The sequence below is a fragment of the Alligator mississippiensis genome, chromosome 2 (genome assembly GCF_030867095.1).
Source record: "Alligator mississippiensis isolate rAllMis1 chromosome 2, rAllMis1, whole genome shotgun sequence".
NCBI lineage: Eukaryota > Metazoa > Chordata > Crocodylia > Alligatoridae > Alligator > Alligator mississippiensis.
This window is the reverse complement of record NC_081825.1, coordinates 143,252,524-143,272,247: the sequence shown is the minus strand read 5'-3', so window position 1 is coordinate 143,272,247 and position 19,724 is coordinate 143,252,524. Positions and strand designations below refer to the sequence as shown.

Below are 19,724 nucleotides of genomic sequence, written 5' to 3'. Positions count from 1 at the left end.
ATTCCCTTCTGTGCCCCCGTGATGAACTTAAAGGCAGCCACAAGGTCGCCTCTCAACCTTCTCTTGCGGAGGCTGAAAAGGTCCAGTTTCTCTAGTCTCTCCTCGTAGGGCTTGGTCTGCAGGCCCTTAACCATACGAGTTGCCCTTCTCTGGACCCTCTCCAGGTTATCTGCATCCTTCTTGAAGTGTGGCACCCAGAATTGCACGCAGTACTCCAACTGTGGTCTGACCAGCATCCTATAGAGGGGAAGTATCACCTCCTTGGACCTATTCGTCATGCATCTGCTGATGCACGATAAAGTGCCATTGGCTTTTCTGATGGCTTCGTCACACTGCCGGCTCATGTTCATCTTGGAGTCCACTAAGACTCCAAGATCCCTTTCCACCTCTGTGCCACCCAGCAGGTCATTCCCTAGGCTGTAGGTGTGCTGGACATTTTTCCTCCCTAGGTACAGCACTTAGCATTTCTCCTTTTTGAATTGCAGCATTTCTCCTTGTTGAATTGCACTGAATCTCCATATGCTCGATTTCCAAGATAGGAGAGGATTTAAATAACTAAAATGATCGTTAGATATACCATCATCTAAAGCAGGGGTGGATAACCTGAAACAAGTGGCACATGGCAGACAGGGGAGGGGTCAGGCAGCACAGCAGCAGACAGGGCAAGAAACAGAAAGCACAGCAGGCATGCAGCACATGGTTGGGAACAGAAAACAGAGCAACAGATGGGGTAGGGGATGGAGACTGGAGTGGGATGATTCTGAGCTAATGTGTGACATGCCTGCCTAAAAAGGTTGGCCCCACTGAAAAAACCCCAGCAATTTCACGATGGGGTTTGGAGAGGAAATATTCCCTTTTTTCAAGTTTTAATGCAGGTGTTTTCAACTTTTACTAAAAAGTGTACCCCCAGCAGCCCCCTTTTTAATAAATGTATCGGGGGGGGGGGGGGGGGGGGTCAGGAGGTTAGCAGCCAGAGGCAGAGCAGAAGAGCAGAGAGGTGGCAAGCGGCAGCAGCATAGCATCTGTGCGGCCCTGCTCTCACCCCACACCTGCAAGGCAGCAGCGCAGGGTGACAGCGTTCCATTCCTGCCCACCCCCCACATACCCCCCAGGACCTTTCAAAGTACCCCTGGTTGACAACCTCTGGTTTAATCCATATAATGATGGCAATGATAAGGCTTAGAAATATCTAGAGGTTTTGAACAAAACAAGAAATGGTCATACGCATACCAACATTTACATGGGGTTTTTTTTAATCATGTCTCATGTTAAGTAATGCAGAAAGCTCTTTTAAATTGAGCCTAAAAAGTTGTTCCTCTTAATTAGAAAGACAACTGAAGTATGGACCTGGCTAAAATGCATATCATCTGCTAAAGATAACCCTAGGAATTAATGTTACAAATCATCTTCTCGTGCTCCTAAAGAAATCCCAAAGGTAATTTACCTACCTCGACAATACTCCATTAAAATCAGCACCTCCCATACATTATCACTGACAGGATTAATTGCACAATCCAAATAGCCAACAATATTCTTGTGTCCAGATAGCTCTTTCTGAAAGAGAAAGACAGAAGGAAAAACAAGAGCATTAATGCTTGTATAATTAAAATTTCAACGAAGTCCGCATAGAAAACCATACAACTTGAAGGATATGGAACCTTTTATTCTAGATCAGTGGTTCTGCACTGGGATGTTGTGCAACATTAACACTGTTAGGTGGGCAAACACCTATAACATTCACAAGATAAACAAGAGTTTTCAAATAGAAATCCACAGCATCCAAAACATTCTGACCTAGTGTGGTCTTCCGAGTTCCCTGCCAACAGAAGGACTGCTCTATTTTTCCATAATGAAAAGCTGAATGAAAGCTAAAAAGGGGTACTTCCCACTTTTATAATGGAAGGTAGCTGTACTAGCAAAGTTACTTATACAGCTTCAGACAACCCATTTAGGAATAGCTGGCTCAGCTCAGCTCTTCTCACCCAATGAGACATTACACTGCCATTTTATATTAGTCAGTGCTAAACATCCACTTGTGCAAGTTATGCTGTTTGTCCTGATTAACAAATTCAAGATATTTATAAGAACTGCTATGTTAAAGTGTCGTCTTAAATCACAATATGGTTATTTGTGCATGTTTTTTCCATTTTGTTTTAAAATACGTTTCCAGACATAATTTTTTTTATGCAGTGCAATAAGTAGAGGTGCACCAATACATCAGTCCCATATCGGATCAGCACCAATATAAGGAAAATAGAGCATATCAGCAATCGGCTTTTTTTTTGGCTGACGTGGCCAATAAATGCTGCATGCATGTGTGCAGCCACAACATGCATGCAGCCAGGAGCACAGCCTATCAGCGTGGAGACCAGCGTCGGGCTATTAAATCTGTTGTGAGGGAAGGGATAGGGGAGGGAAGGGGCATGGGGGCAGATCAAGACCCCTACCATGAGAAAGTGGGGCTGGGGCAGGAGTAGGTGCTGCCTAGCCGGGGCAGGGCCCGGGACATAACAGCAAGTGACTCCTGTCATTGCATGCACCCCGGGAGGGCATGAGGGGGTGTGTGCATGGGGCAAGGGCAGACTGCCGCTGTGGACTGTGGCCAGGGCAGCGCTGGGCTCTTCCCAGCGGGGGCCTGAACCGAGCTGCACTCAGGACCTCCATCTGCCCCTCCACATGCCCTCTGCCTCCCCCTACAATAGACTTACTAGCCAGACACTGATCTCCAAGCTGCCAGGCTGCATATTGGCAATTGGATCCCCAATCAGCTAATATGGGTCGTTAAAAGTCAGCCACCAGTATCGACCCAAAAAATGTCTATCAATGCACCCCTAGTAATAAATTAATTAATTTTTGAAACAGGGTGCTGCTAACTGCAGAAAAGTTTGGGGAAAGGGGATGGAAAGTGTGCCTTGGATCTAAAAAGGTTGACAACCACTATTCTAGATCATGCTTGAAACAGTCTATTATTGAATTGGTGGGGGGAGAAATGAGTTCCTAAGTAGTTATTAATAAAGTCAAGCAAGCTGGTGCCTCACATATACTTCTAATGGTGCAACTTCATGATGGTGTTCATATGACAAAATATTCAACAATCAACCCATCTTAGCAGACTCAGTGGAAACACCAAGGACTGAATGGAGAAAAAAGGTGCAATTACCCAAGAAGAGGTTTAGAAATATCTGCACTGCCTGCCCAGGGTAAGCCTGTGATGCCAGAGTTTATGCCACGTAGGTATACAAGTCTGATTCCTGCTGCTGCCCAGTTTGACATATTTCATATGCACTAGGTTCATTTGTCATCTTTAAGAACAATTCCCAATATGAGCAACTAAACAACTTTTTATTCATGATACACTACAAATACTTATGGACAAATACCCTGCTACCAAAAAAGCACAAGCTAAAAACTCAAAATTCAGACAACTTGAATTTTGTCTATGACAAAGCTCATACCTGTTGAGCTAGCTTCAAGTTATCCCCGAATGAGAAATGTGTTACAAAGATTTTTTTTTGAACTTGGAACTTGAATGACTGACTGTACATTGTTAACAATATTGTTTTCCTTTTCACCACTACAGATAGGGTTTCTGGCTAGATGCAAACTAGGCAAACTTCCTCTAGACCATGGGTGGTCAATCTGTGACATGGGCAGTTTTGTGTAGCACACAGCAAATCAGGAAGGGGGTACAAAGTACAAAGCAGAGCAGCAGATTAAACAGGGAGAATAGGGCAGGAAGCAGAGAACATTAGGCAAAGGGAGGGGATTAGAGTGGCTCTTAAAGTAATCTGTGGTATACTTGCCAAGAAGGTTAGCTCCACTTCTCTAGACAACAACTGAAATCATGTAATAGAATATGCTAAAAATTTAGAGTTGCTCAAGTAGGGAGAGTTAAAAAAAAAAAAAGTCTAAGAAACAGATGAGGAGAACTATACCATTATAGTTAAAACTTCATTTTTGTCCTCTCTGCTAGAGTATCCGTACAGATGTAATTATTAAATTATAGCAGTAGCCCCAAACATGCCTCCCTGCTGTTCTAGAAAGTCTTATCTACCTTCAATAGATTATGAAAAACTGAGCAAAATGCCAACTATGTAAAATGCGAAGTCAAATGCAGAAATCAACCCAAACCCTGTCTGTGGCAGTATTCATAATCATACTTTTCAAGACAAGCATTATATATTTGTCTTTCCAAAGTTCTTCTGTCAGTCTTTCCTTTGAAGAGGTAAAAGTATGAGAGCTTTCTTTCTAGAGGATGAATATCCCAGCCATATTAGCCTTCATTTAGTGCCAGAAACATGTCAGTCTAAATAGAGGTACTGAGTTCTACCTTCATTGTTTCACACTGGAACCTGATCCAGGAGCCATTTAACAGGATCCAATACAACTGGCACTGAGCCTATGACAATGTTCTCTCTTCTACTTAAGAAGCCAAAAAATATTTTGTGCCCTTTTTCATACCTGAAAGCATTTCCCTATGTAAACTGATTGGAGCCCTTGTCCTGCAGCTGAATTTCTGGATACAAGACATTTAAATTTTAGCATATTGTTTGTCATTCAAATCCTCCATGTTGGAACATTCTAGCATGTCTTCAACTACAAAGAAATACCAATAGTGTCTGACAAAATTTAGGTTTCAAACAGGACCCTGACATGTACACAGAAAAGAAATGAAATATGTTTACATAAAACTGAATGTAACACAGTAGATTCAATATCTGTTATTTTCTTCTGCATGTTTAAAGGGTGGATCTGCTCAAGACTTTACTACATCTTCGCAGTAGATACATTATCATGTATTTCTATATATGTTAAAGCTTTATAGCTAGCACAGATTAGGGTGTTTTTTTGCGTATCAGAATGGTTTCGTGGGTTCCAATCAGTACTTACAGACAACGAGATCTGCACAGGTAACCATGAGCACAGCTTAGCTAGTATAGCCTCCTGTATTAAGACATATAGCAATTTAAATTGAGTTTACAGCATGGGTAGAAAAAATGTTTGTGAACTGAACCTCTTTGATACAGAAATAGAAACTGTGGAGATACAAGGTACCACTTGCAGACTAGAATACAAACATTGTCCTAATATAAATTGTAGATAGAACATCAATTGCTGCAGGAACTGGGATTTTGATACCAAGAAAACAGATAGTCTGTGATGTCCATCTTGCATAGCTCACAACATGAGAAAACTTAGGTGACATACAAGTATTACAATTCTGTCAGGAGAATCACTATTCTCTCAGTAGAAAACACAAGTCTGCATGTTATTTCTCCTGGCCAGAAGTGGCCATTTTCATCCCAATCTGGAAAAGGTACAACACACAGCAGGGATGGGGGCTTACAGTGTTCTTTAGTCTGCTCAGCTCCCAGGTACCATGAGCCAAGAAGAGGGCTCAGTGCCACAAGCCTGCAGCCCACCTCACATATTGGAGTCCCCAATTTGAAGGGCAAATGTGTACTTTATTGCACTGCTTCCACCAGACACTGAGTACAGGGAGCAGCACCACAAGTCCCCTTCCCTTTCCCCAGTGTGAGCAGCTGGCAGGGGGCTTTGCCACACTGCTCCCCTCATCCCTTGGATTAGTCCAAAAGAGGAAGAGAGCAGCAGCAGCCACTGCTTTCTGCATCTTTTCAAAACCAGGCAGTTCCAGGGGCTTTGCTAGCACTCTCTAGCTCCCCCTTGCTGCCTGATGGGTGATGGAGGCAGGGTTCCAAAGCCCAGGAACTGGGTTCAGGAAAGCTGTCCCCAAACCTGGTTCCTGGCCCCCAGACTTCAAATACTACCCCTGCTGTTCAGATGGACAGTTGGGAGAGGAATTGCAAAGCCTGGGGCTAGGGAATCAGGCTCAGGGAAGCTGCCCCCAGACCTGGTTCCCAGCCCCTGGGCTTCAAATGCCACTCCCAGGGTCCTGGTGGAAAGTGGGGATGGGGATTACAAAGCTATGGGGGCCAAGGAAGCTCTCTCTTGCAGGGTAGCTATTTCCCAGTTCACCGCCCTGTGGGCTTTAAATGCCAGTTATGCCACTCAGCTGGGCAGCATGCACTGCAATTTAAAACCCAGGGAACTGGGACACAGTTAGGGAAGTTGTCCTTGTCCTTGCTTCCCTGCAACTCCAGCTTTAAATCACCCCATGGGCACCAATCTGGACTGCACGTAAGGTGATCTAAAACTTTGGGGGATGCCTGCTGGTGAACTGTCCTCTCCTCTGCTTGAGAAAGGGACAAGTTTAGGCACTAAAGGCAAGGGCAAGGGTGGCATACAGAACAGCCCTCTAGTACCACATGCCTAGAGCGCACACGTGCTCCAGCTCTTGAGCTATTTTTCTACCAGTAAGAATTTCAGAGAACTCCCAGAAGGGGAATATTTCTCCCAAGAGAAATTGAATTGAATGTAGCTTCTATCAGGACAGCAGCAATTCCAGTAAAAATGTAACACCTGTATATAGCCCTGATTTAAAAACCAAGAAAATATATATACTCTATCTTCAAGAGTCAGTTACCAAGGATTTTAACCCAAACGTAAGAATTTCCCAAGACTTTCACCTTCCTCTTCACTCATGGAATATTTCAATCTTTTTAATGTAATGCAGCATTCACCTTCCAGAGAGAAGGATTGAGAAAGATCTTACTACAGGAGTACTTGCTGGGAACTAAACTCAATTTAATTTTTCTTTTTAAAATGAAAATCAAATGGATTTTTAAAACAAAAAGTAAGTTCAAATACTTAAAACTGTGAGACAAAGTCAAGGCCTCAACTTACTACGATCTATTAAAATCATTAAACAAACTATTCAAACGGTATATTTAGTATATTTGCTACCAAACTGTAAAGAAAGTGTATCCTGTGAATTGGAAGCCACTGGCTCAGCACATACAACTGAAATTTACTGATGTGCTAAACCAGGTTTTGACAGCAGTAGCTTCTTTTGCAGGTACAAAATAAATATTTTCTTCTGTTCAGTTTTGTCTACAAATTCAGTTTAAAGTACAGAAACTGTTTGGGAACTGAAAAAGCAGGAAAGTTAGTTCTATTCTTCTAATCAAAAGCTAAGTTTTAGAAAATGAAAGCTATTCATTCTAAAAATTAATTGTTTCTGGGCATTTAGGTTAATTTCATTGAAAACAACCCTTCCTCAAACAGAAGTTTCAAATCGACAACACTTTAATATTTTCTTATGCATCCAGCATATTTAAGTTTTTCTAAAACATTTTAAAATGCAGTTTTCATTTTTAACTAGTCTTCACCCAAATATATTTTGACACCATACTATAGTTTAAAAAAGATCTAGTCCAGTGGTTCTCAACCTCATTAGACTCAAGGCACATCAGAAAATGTCAACTCTTAGCTTTCACTCATTATGGAAAAATAACAGAGCAAGCCTTCTGTTGCAAACCATGGCGCACCCTTGTTGAGAATCACAGCACTGCAGCTACCCCAAATTTGCTGTAGCACACGCCTCCCCCCCATGCCTTCCCCGGGTACATGCAGCTGCAGGAGCCACCCCCCTCCTTATGTCCTCCCAGATGAGCTGTGACTCCATCCTGTGCCCGCTGGGCAGCACCTACCCTGCTCCTGCCCCATCCCCAGCGCCAGCCCCACTCTCTCCCTCAAGGGCCCTCGGTCCGCCCCCTCCAAGCCTTCCCTCCCCCCACAACAACTTACCAGCCAGACGCCACTCCCATGTTGTGGGGTTACATATCGGAATCGGATCAGTATCGGCCATTATGGCCAATTAAAAATTGGCCATCAGTATCGGCCCAAAAAAATTTCTATCAGTGCACCCCTAGTTTCTTACTTGGCAGTTTTAATCAATCCACCCTGTTTAACAAACACAATGCGTACCCTACTTTTCCTCACTGCCTGCATATCCCATCTGCAGAATCCCCTCGTTGCAGCGGCACGCGGGCAGCGGAATGCAGTTCTGCCCCAGTTCCAGCCCATGCTGTCACCAATGCAAGATCCCAGCCCCAGAGCAGCTCCTTGCCCAGCCTAGCCATGTGCCCTGCCAGCACCACTCATGGTCTCCACAGAGACCCTGGGAGCACAGGGCAGTCACAGCCCCACATACTCACAGCCCTGCCACTCCTGGGGTCTCCAGGGAACTGGCCAGAGTGACACAGGCAGGGGCTGCTGGGAAATGGAGTCCACCACAGGCCTGATCCAGCCTGTGGGTCAGACTTTGCTCACCCCTGCTCTAGACAATGGAGGTGAACCTTTCTGGCAGGTGTACCACAACTTAGCCTTGCACCCTTCACACGTGCCATTCTAATCCCTTTCTCTTATCCCATCCGCCACTAAACTTTTGGCTCCCCACCCTGTAACTCCCTGACCAACCTGCTGCTCCACATCTATCTGCCACTATGCTGCCTGTTCCCTCCCCAATATGCTAGGTGTTCTAGAACAGAGGTGGGCTACCTGCAGCATGTGGAGCTTTTGGATCCAAGAAGCACCAGAGGCAGTGAACAGGTCCTGACATGAGCTCACCTGCCTCTGACCAGAGCCGAGTCATTCCAAGCCACAGTGTCAAAAGGTTGCCAACTGCTGCTCTAGAAAACATACATACCCTTACAATTCATTTCAAGTACCTTTTCAAATTTACTTCCAGCAAACAAGCCAATAGTGCCACAACAATGAATCAGATCATTTTAAAGTTCGTATTGAGAAAAGTAGTTTAAAAAAATCCATTATAATTACTGCATACATAGATATTCATTTATAAAGAGTTAATTCCCTCAGGATATAGTTAGTGCTTTGCTTACCATAATTGTAATTTCTCTTCTGCAGATGTTGAGATCAGGCACATTATTAACAAACATTCGTTTCAATGCGCAACGCATTCCACCATGGGTCCTCGCTAAGAACACTGTGGAAAAGCCACCTGCAGGGAAAAAAAAAATGTAAAAGTTACCTACAAAAGAGATTACTTTAAATTTCCAATTTTCCTGTGAAACACATCAAGTCATGATAAAGAGACATTTTAGTACATATTTTAGCTTTTTTAATCGCCCACGTAGTTGTTGACAGTTTGTTCTTATAACTAGCCTTGGCTTTTTTCATTAAAGGTACAAAGCTATTATAGTGTTAAAGTTGTTGGATGAAAATTCCATATTAACAGTAGACTTTATCATCTCCTATAAAGCTGTATTTATTGGTACTAACAGATAGACAATGTAGATACTGTTCCAGGAGGTTTAGTCTGGAATAAAAAGTGTGCATTTGTGTGTCTTTAATTCTTCCACATTTTTTTTTAGTCACAATTTCTAAAGCTCTGTATAGCAAGTTACAAAAGACAGACTGCAGGAAAAACAGCAAGAAGAACTATATGTTTGGTAACTATGAAAAAAAAGTTGCAATCTGGAAAAAAAAATTACTAAATTGAATAGATGACACTGAGCATAAACTGAAATGCAATCTGTTTTTACTCTATCCACTGGTCCTCCAGACAACACTCACCTATACAGACCTGAAAATGAAAAACTCCTTTCACAACTCAAATCAGAAGCACACATTTAAAGCAACACTATGCATATAAAATAGCCTATTTTAGTTTTAAGTAAGCATATATCAGTGTTCCTGCTATTTCTGGGAATTCTTTAATTTTAGTTTCTTCTTTCACCCTTCTTATGATATAAAGCAAGACAAAAAATAAAAATAAGGAAGAGTGAAACTGCTTATTCCCAAATAAGCCTCACAAAATTTTAAGCTTTATAGTAATCTTAGGCATTAGTTGCAACTCTTACAGATAATTTTTTTAAAAATGGATTTTGACCAAAAACTGGTATTCAAATTAATGCATGGAGTTTCAAAGCGCACACACAAATCTTTCCCACACACATGGAAACTTATACATAACAGTGTACATACAGTTAATCAGTGCTAACCATAATTCACTACAATGTGATCATGAGCCTGAACATCCAGCTGGGAATTTTTACTCCACTACACAGAAAATAAAGGCCATATTTATTTATATTATTGATGCTTTGGGGGGGAGGGGGGAATGGAAGGGCTAATTAGTAACAGGTATTTTGCTTCCTTAAAAAAACAAACAAACATGGGTGTTAAAAATTACCGTGCTACAATTTGGAAATGAATCCACAATTTACAATATGTAATTAAATCAACTAACTGAAAAAACCTTGTGTGCTTATTAGCATGTGTGCATAAATGTCTGAAATGCAAGAGGCTAAATTTTAATAACATTTTCATAAACACTTCTGTCATTCCAAATGAAATTCAATGTTGGGGAAAAAAGGGGGCCTTTTGAACACACAAACTGAATTTTAATATTTGAACCAAAACACTTTTTTTTGAAAACTTAAAATTAAGTTCCTAAATATAGGATTTTCCAAAGCATTTAAGTGACCTGAGAACACAAGTCCCATTAATTTCAAACTGCAAATCCTTATTGAATATAGATTTCTCAAAACTTCTTAATTTGTGGAAAGTTAACCTAACAAAAACTAGCAGGTTATCAAAAAAGGTCTCATGCTAAAGATGTTAGTGCCCAGACCTTGCCTTTTTCGTTATATAAGCATTTTAAGCAACTTCGTAGAAAAATCTCTATGAAAAAAAATCTAACATCTATTTTGCCCTGTGTTTTTCAGTCTTCAAATGCTAAAGAACTAAATGGCACATAATGCAAAATTCTGAATTTGAAACTTTTTTAAATGCATTTTGAGCACACAGATTGGGAGTGAACTGGAAATAACTGAAGATGTGAATGAAGACTTGGAATTAATCCTTTAGCCATTAGGTGGCAATATGATCTAGTTTTTAAAACATGGGACAGTCAGAAGCAGGAGCCTGTGGCAGAAATTTGGGGACCCTGGTACATCCTGGTTGGGCAATTTCTATTTTGCAAACAGGAAATAGATCATATACGTCATATTTCTACTTTATTTACATGCATTACTTGCAATTATTTTACTCATTGTATTCTAATGTCTATTAAGAAAAAAATCATCATGGGAGGAGTGGAGAAGAAGGACAGAGAAGGAGGGCAAGGAAGGGGCAAACTTGGGAGCCCAGTACAACTGCACTCCCCTTCCTCCTCTTTCACAGGCCCTGATCAGGAGACCCAAATTCTACTTCCAACTTGATTCTCCCTCACATCTGCTTCAAGATTTTTGTGATAGAGTCTTACAGATAAACTTTCTTAAGGGCCTTACCAGGGCTTCTGCAGAATAAAATTAGTATCTGCAAAAAAGAATTTTAGCAAATATGAATGGGGGACTTCCATGACTTAGATTGTGCTGATCAGTATCTAACCACATTTTTTAGGACAATAAAAGTGTTGAGACATGATGATTTCCTGATTTCAAACTGCTTAGTTGGACATTTTCAACATTTTCATGAAGAATATGAACCACAACTAAGACCCTAAGACCCTGCAACTTCAGTGATACAATCATCCCACTGAAAACAGTAGAACTACTCAGGTGAATAACCTCTCATCTGTTGGTGGGATCTGGTCCTATTTCAGATTTTCTTTAACCCCCAAGCTTTCCTGAAAATACTTATTAAAACTTCACTACTAAAAAAATACTGCTATGCTAAAAGAACAGGAAAAAACCTGACCAAAAATTCCCTTTCCCCCATATAGTGCCTGAGAACAACCTGGAAGTAACCTCTATTTGCCTTGCTCAAAGATCAAAAAAATCATAGCCTGAACAAAAGTAAAAATTCCTCAAGTGGGCTATGAGTTGGTATGCAGTTTGGACTTAAACAAAAAAACAAAACCTTACACTACTGCTGAACTACAAAAAATGAACTCAGAAAACCCACTGATAGAGTAACAGAGCATGCTATGCAGAAGAAATACTCTCCAAACCAGACCCCAACTTTTGGCTGTTTTGAAGCTTAGCATAATACAAAACTAAATCTTTTTCCTCACTTCTTCCAGTCTCCTAAATACACAAGACATGCACCATATTTCCTCAAATACAAGATATAGCTTCTGGCACCCCATTCAAGGGGGGGGGGGGGGGAGCCCCTTATCTTAGATCTGAGTACAAGGCAGAGATAGGGGGCAGGCAGCTGCTGAGGCTCTGGCTCTCACCCAGGCTTGGAGCTGCAGCTACTTACTGCCTGCTTGCCTCCTCCCCTGTTACCTCTATCCTGCCCCCACCACTTCTGCAGCTCCCCCCACACCCGGCTCCCCTGCCCTCAGTTGTGGCTCCAGCTTCACTCTGGCCCAGGACACAGAGCACATAATGGCTCCAGCCCCTGCCTGACCACAAAGAAGCAGCAGCAGTGGCGGCAGCAGCTCAGGCCCTGGCCCTGCTGTCCTTACAACCACAAATTCTGCCGCCTGGCTGGGTGGGGACAAGAGCCACCATGCACTCTGTGCCCCAGGCTGAAGTGCAACCAGAGCCAGAGCCTCAACAGAGTAAAACAGCAGACGGTGGGAAGGAGGATAGCAAGTGGCAAGGGAAGCACAGGCACCAGGAGTGCACGTGGCAGGGGTAGAAGTGCCAGGGGGTAAAGGGACATGGATTAATCCACCACCTGCCCTCACCACTGCTGCTTACCTCCCTGCTGCTGCCTTCCCCACTGCAGAAGTAGGGAGATGAATTTAAGATAACCTTCCAGTAATTAGGTTCCAGACAAGGAAAATTATAACAAATTCATAAATCTTCTATACCTAGAATCTAATTATTGGGGGGCTGTCTTAAATTCGAAGTCATCTTGGATTTGATTATCAACATTTCTTTAATGGAGGAGAAATGTCTAATACTTGTACCCACGTGCAAAGAGCCTAGATCAATTAATCTCAACCAGGGTGCCAGAGCACCCAGGAATGCCATAAGATTGTTTGAAGAGTGCCCTGAAATGTGAGAAAATAAGCAGCTAACTGCAAATTCAGGCTCTTTCCTGCCTGGCTGTTCACCTGCCTATACTGCCCAGCCCCTTTACAAGGAGATAACCAAACACTATAATAAATAAGTTAGTTTTTGAAATAGGGTGGTGCTCAATTCACAAACGTTCTGTAGGGTACCTTGAGTCTAAAAAGTTTGAGAACCACTGGTTTAGATGCTTCATAAGATAGAACTCTCCACTCTTAGAGGACATAAAAGAAAGCTAGATTCCCCAGGAAAATAAATAAATAAATTTGTTCTGTAGTGTAGCAAACCATTATTTTCACCACATGCCCAGTTACGGAGCGCCCATTTACCACTAATTCTCTTGTAAATATGAACTTTGAACACTACCTGTTCTCATTTCAAAGGTAATTGCAATGCCATGACCTTCTAAAGTAAAAGGAATGGGGAGGGAGTATAGCACTATTATCCCTAGGGGTGCACCAATAAAGATTTTTTGGGCAGATACTATTGCCCAATTATTAACCAGCCATATCAGCTGATACCGATCTGATTGCCAGTATGCAGCCCTGCAGCTTACAGAGCAGCATTCTGTGTGGGGAAGGGATATGGGGGCACAGATCAAGGCCCCCAAGGTGAGGGAGGGAATGGAGCTGAGGCAGGAGTAGGCGCTAGCCAGCCAGGGCACAGTGCAGTGTGGGACAGAGCTGCAGGCAGCTCATTCAGGGGGCATGGGGAGGGGGTGGAGTGGAAGTGCTCCCAGCCTCTGCATGCACCCCTGGGGAGGCATGGGGGGCATGTGTCCCCCGAATTTGTGCACAGGGCAAGGGTGGGTTGCCTGCTGCAGGCTCAGGGGCTGTACTAGCCTCTTTCCAGTGGGGGCTGAGCCGGGGCTGTGCTCTGGATGGGCAGCATCAGCAGCACTGGCACCGGGAGGGGGGTTACGGGGTGGGCTACAGCCACGCAAAAATTTGCCATAGCCTCCCCCATAGGCCTCCTTCCCAGCGCTACCACCGTCCACTCCATGAACAGGGCTGGAAAGAGCCCGGTACAGCCCCTGGCCCGAAGCCCGCAGTGGGCAGCCCACCCTTGCCCAACGCAAGACTGCAGTGGGCACATACCCCCCATGCTTCCCCAGGGGTGCATGCAGTGGCAGAGACACTTCCCCTCCCCACCTCACCTCCCCAGACGAGCAACCCACAACTCCATCCTGCATCCTGCCCCAGCTAGGCAGCACCTGCCCCTGCCCCACTCCCTCCCTTATCTGCCCCCCCATGCCCTTCCACCCCCACCCAAAAAAAAAAAAGACTTACTGGAAAGAGGTTGCTCTCCAAGCTGCCAGGCTACATTTCTGACAGCGTGCAAGCTGCAGCTGCACACATGCAAGTGGCATTTATTGGTGACATTATCGGCTACACCGGCCAAAAAAAGCCAATAATGTTAATTTTCCTTTTATTGGTGCCGAGATCAATATATCAGTGCACCTCTAATGATCCGTTCCGTCTCCCATCATCCCACGTCCAGCAGAAGCATCCTTACAGATGCTTTCAGTACTGAGTCCATGAGGAAGGAAATTGAAGAAAGGTAGGCTGTTGCCACACTCAGCCCTTCATATTTGGGTTCCATCAGAGCCTTAACTGGCAAATACATGAATTAATAAAATTACTTTTGATACTTTGGTGATACTACTGAGCTCTAGACAATATATTTTGGTGCAAGTTACACTTCAAAAGGAGTGTGCAACAGTAGTGCTGGGATGTGCAGTGTGTCAACTCTTAAGTCTGTTTAAAATTAAGACGCAGGTGGTTTACTCACACTGCTGATTTAACCACGTGAGAGGAGGGATCAGAGTTGTACACGGGACTATAAGAACGGTCAGAGTGTAGTCTCACAGCTACAGACCCCTATCAGAAAATTCCTAAAGGTTATACCTATAACTGCAAACTTCAATATTTCTGATGGGAGAAAAAAAAAAAAAAAACACCGAGATGTTTCCCCTCCCCTGTTCTCTTAGAGCAGTACACATCACCCTTTTTACCAGGCAGGCCATAAATTTGTCCCGTGCTGCTCCAAGTGCCACTGATCCCCTTCCCCTGTCTGATCTGCTCCTCTGCTTTCTTGCTTCCTGCCCTATCTTCCCACTGTGCTGCCTGTCCCCTCCCTGATCTGCCACATGCCATACAGAGGCTGCTTGTGCCATTTGTGACAGATGCCACCACATTGCTACACCTGTTCTAGAGCAAAGAATGCCCCCCTTACTATTTTGGGCCCCGAACTGAGGAAAAAAAGGAAGGGATCTCTTCACTTCTGATGCAGTCTCCAACTGCCTCTGTTACCAAGTTCTCCCCCATCTCAGCCCTTCCAATCCTGCTGAAAACTGGAGGCGGCCAGGTTTCTCACAGCTGAGTTTCTGTGAGAATTATATTTTTACAGATCAAGATCAACTTTGTAGATGCCTCTGGGTCATATCCTGCCATTTTTCAAACAACAAGTATTTATATACAAATCTTCCAATTTAAGGTCATTGCTCCTCAACACCACCTTGTGGTGACTGTGCTAGAACATGAACTTGGCATCTCAAACAGTAGACATTGGAAGTAACTGCATACTAATTTTCCTACTTTTCCAATAACCCAGTCAACACAGCCTTAATTCTTCTACTCTGCTTTGATACCTCCCTTAAATAATCCCTCAGGGCTATATAAGAATATAGGGATAAGGGCCATTGGTCTGGCCCAGTATGGCACATCTAGCCCAGTACTGCCCTGACAGTGGCAAAAGTAGATTGATATATTAGTAGATGTTAATCACTGATCTTAGCCAAAAGGCTACTACAGAGGGAGAGCACCAAACTAGATCTCTCAGGAGTCCGTGAATGATGAGTATGATTCAAAAGTATGTAAATACCCACGCTTACAATTCAAATGGGTCCACACCTCCATCTGAAATTTTCAAAGGGAGTTGCAAATGAAAAAAAAGCCAAAAACCACTGTTCTAGAACGATCTAAACCTAATCCCTATTCTGTTTCCTCCCTGGCATCCACCATTATTAATTTAGAGATCCCAGAGGAAGGATCTCCAACCATTCTGATCAACAGCCATTAACAGATCCACCATCCATACATCTATCCCTGACGCTACCTATTCAATAAAAAGCTAACTTAAAAATCAGCTGCATCCTCATACGTACTTGACTGCAGGCCCTCATTATGCGCCCCTTTCCTCTCCTCCCCTCAGTCAGAAAAGCACACTGCAGACTTCAATGAACTTCTACAGCCTGTAAATGACTGAACTCATGTTTAGGAGAGAAGGGAAAGTAAAGTGAAAATGCCTCCCATTGCAGATCACTCACCTCCTACATCCCCCACAGTACAAGTCTAAAAACACTTCCCTACATTATAGTTCGTTAAACCTATTTAAGCAACTTCAACTCTACTTAAGCTATATGACAACATCTTTGGAAACTCAAACTGGAAGTTTATCTATAGTTCTTGTTCTCTTATGACCATAAGATCTGCTTACCATGTTGTCATTTAGCCCTTTGGAAACAAAAGCGGTTAAAAATCCTTCTTTATCTCTCCTCTTCAGACTCTACTCATAATAGTTTCATAATGTTAAGAAAAGCCAACAACTACCATGCTGCACAAGTTTTGAAATGTCAAGTATATGGAGAAAACGAGTACTTTGATTCTCTTGATTTATTAGCTTGAGTGCAAACATAACTTTAATAACAGTACATTTATAAGACAGGCCTTTTTTTCAGTGCTGCTTTGGAAATCTGATAGCTATCACTGTCATGCTCCAGAACCCCAAAGTACACCTGACTTTCATACATCAATAAAGCAGCAGTAGTACAAAACATCAGCTAGTCAGATTGTAAGTACTTGTTTTATTAAACTATAATTTTGTAGACCTACTACAATACAGCAGCTATTCTTACAAAAGTGCAAACCAGAACCAACACAAATGAAGTCCCTTGAAGGCAAGCTAGAGGTTCTTCCTATGGAAATCTTAAAACTTTTGTTATTTAGACAGAACACTGAATTTTAAGTTATAAATCAATTTCATTATGATACAAATAATCCTGCCCGAGTGATTCTCAACCATGTTGCCGCAGCATCCTGGCATGCCTTGAGATATTTTCAAGAGTACTAAGGGGTGCTAAGCAAATGTTAGCACTATTAGGTGTGCAAACACAATTCACGAGGTAAACCCAGATATTTCAAATAAGAATCCAGTGACAAAAACATTAAAATCTGATATGGTCTTTCCAAGTTCTTTGCACAGCAGAATGGCTGTATTATATTTCCACTGTCAAAGGATGAGAAACAATTAAGAGGTGGCATTTTCTGACAAGTGTCTCTAACCTAAAAACTAAGAGTGCACCGAAAAAGATTTTTTTGGCCGATACCAATAGCCAATTATTAACCAACCATATCAGCCAATACCGATCCGATAGCCGATATGTAGCCCCACAGCTTGGAGAGCAGCATCCAGCCAGTAAGTCTGTGGCAGAGGAAGAGGAGTGGGGGGTGGGGAGGATGTAGCTCAAGACCCCCATGGTGAGGGAGCAAGCGGGGTTGGAACAGAGATGTGTGACAGAGCCGCAGGTGGCTCATCCAGGAATGCAGGGGGGGGGCAGCTTCCTGCCACTGCACACAACCACAGGGGAGGCATGGGAGGCATGTGCCCTTGGATTTGTATGCAGGGAGAGGGCAGACTGCCTGCTGCAGGCTCAGGGCCAGAGGCTGCACGGGCCTCTTCCTGGTGTGTGGGCTGGGCCAGGCAGCAGCAGCTTTGGGAGGTAGGGCTAAGACAAATCTTGGGGTGGCTGCAGCCTACCCCATAACCCACCTCTCCCAATGCCACTGCTGCCCACCCCACCCCCACCCACTCCAAGCATAGCCCCAGCCCACCCCCCCACCCCCAAAAGAAGTCAGCAAGCCAGCCTTGAGCCCATAACACGCATGCCCCCATGCCTCCCCCAGGGGTGTGAGCAGCAGCAGGGAGCCATCCCCACTCCTCGCCCACTCCCTGGGTGAGCCACCCACAGCTCCATCCCATACCCCACCCTAGCTGGACAGCACCTGACCCATTCCCTCTCTCACCGTGGGGGCCTCAATCTTCCCCCCACCCATGCCATTTCTACCCCCACAGACTTACCAGCCCAACATTGCTCTCCAAGCTCCCTGGCTACGTTCATGGCCATGTGCATGCTGCGACTGCATGCATGTATGTAGCATTTATCGGTGACATTATTAGCTATACGAACCAAAAAAAGCTCATTGCCAATAATGTTAATTTTCCTTTTATCAGTGCCAATCCGATACGGGCTGATATACTGGTGCACACCTCTACTAAAAAAATGTTGAGAACCACTGCTTTACCTTAATTTTCTCATTATAGAATATACTGAAAGGCTGGAAGAAAAGAAGAGAAGGGGTGAAAACTTCCTAACTGACTTGCATAGTGTGCACCACTACCAATTATTTCATTACTATTTTTGCTTCCAAAATACCAAAAAATTTGGAATCACAGGGACCTCAGGAGTTCATCTAGTATACGAGTGTCAAACTCAACCAGCCTCACAGGCCCTCAAATCTGTTCCACGTGCTGGATCTAGCGTGCAGGGCCGAGCTGACCCCACGTGCTGTTTGCAACACCAGCTCCAGCTCTGTGAACTGAATGCAACTGGTGCCAGCACGGGCTCTGCGCACAGCGCATGAGACCAGTCTGGAACACAACCTGTATGTGGCACCTATGCTGCACTGGTCCCAGCTACAGTGTACAGGGCCAGTCTGGCAACGGTGCCACGTGCAGTGAACACCCCAGACTGACCCCCATGTGCTGCACAGTATGCATGCCAGCTATAGTCCCACCGCTGTGGGCAGCACCTGCCAGATGGGATCTCCAGGCTAGCCAGGATAAGTACATGCTGCACATGACTCTGGTCCGCCACCCACAGATAGCACTGTGAGCCACAGGCTAGAGCTCCACAGGCTGGATCTGGCCCATGGGCCATATCTTTGATATCCCTGATCTAGTACAAAACCCTGCTAGCATAGAACCCTCTGTTCCCACCCTGGTCAACATTTCCTCAACCTTTCAATCAACTAGCTGCACCCCAACCCTCAACGTACTCAAAATGGTATTGGTTCCACTGAAGTGTGACTCGGTAGTTTTCTCTGAACTATCCAACTCTTCCCCCTCCACCCACCCCCTCCTGATTAGCTCTAACTCCCTGTTTCCTTCTGCTCAAGATTAACCTCTCCTCAAGAGGTTAAAATCACATATTGTAACACAAGCATGAATAATAAAACAGCAGCTACAGAAAAAAAAAGTGATGTAAAAATTTGCTGCTTCACCTTTTTACCCTGATCTCAAGTACCTCAGTATTTTCCTCACAGTGAGACATTTAAAAATGTAAGGAGGCTACAAAACAAATGGATAGTTTTAATCAGATTCTCAGCATTTTTAACTCCCTGGGTTCAGATCAACTACAGCAAAATCTAATCTGCTGTATGCTGATCTGCAGGTATTACGGCAAGAGTTTAAAGCAGGGGTGGGCAAAATACAACCCGCAACACCATTCTATCCGGCCTGCAGGGCCCCTAAAAAATTTAGAAAATTAATATTTATCTGTCTTTGGTTCCTATAAAAAATTAAAAGGGCAGTAGGACTCAGGGGAAGCCCGGCAGGCTCCCGCAACAGCAGGGCCCGCCTGGCCCTGCAATGGCTTCTGGCCTGGGACCATGCGAGTACACTGCACCGGAAACTCGGGTAAGGCAGGGGCGGGGGGGCGGGGCAGGGAAGGAGCCCGGGGAAAAGCAACCCCTCACCCACCCCAAGGCCAGTGCTCCCTGCTGCAGCCGCTTGCAGCCTGTGCTGAGCTGT

The 19,724-nt window shown here is 44.0% G+C and overlaps 1 protein-coding gene across 5 annotated transcripts in view; it reads right to left on the bottom strand.

The window, feature by feature from the left end:
• The window catches only part of BMP2K (BMP2 inducible kinase), a 133,791-nt gene that overhangs the window by 88,892 nt on the left and 25,175 nt on the right, over positions 1-19,724 (bottom strand). For 4 of the 5 annotated variants that reach the window (XM_059722221.1, XM_006258849.4, XM_014603811.3 and 1 more), the window contains exons 2-3: positions 8,766-8,884; positions 1,449-1,554 (exon numbers count right to left, since the gene is read on the bottom strand). In XM_059722221.1, coding sequence (XP_059578204.1) covers positions 1,449-1,554; positions 8,766-8,884 — 225 coding nt within the window. Of the gene's footprint in view, positions 1-1,448; positions 1,555-8,421; positions 8,526-8,765; positions 8,885-19,724 lie in introns of those variants that run through there. The other variant, XM_019498182.2, reaches the window with a different exon arrangement.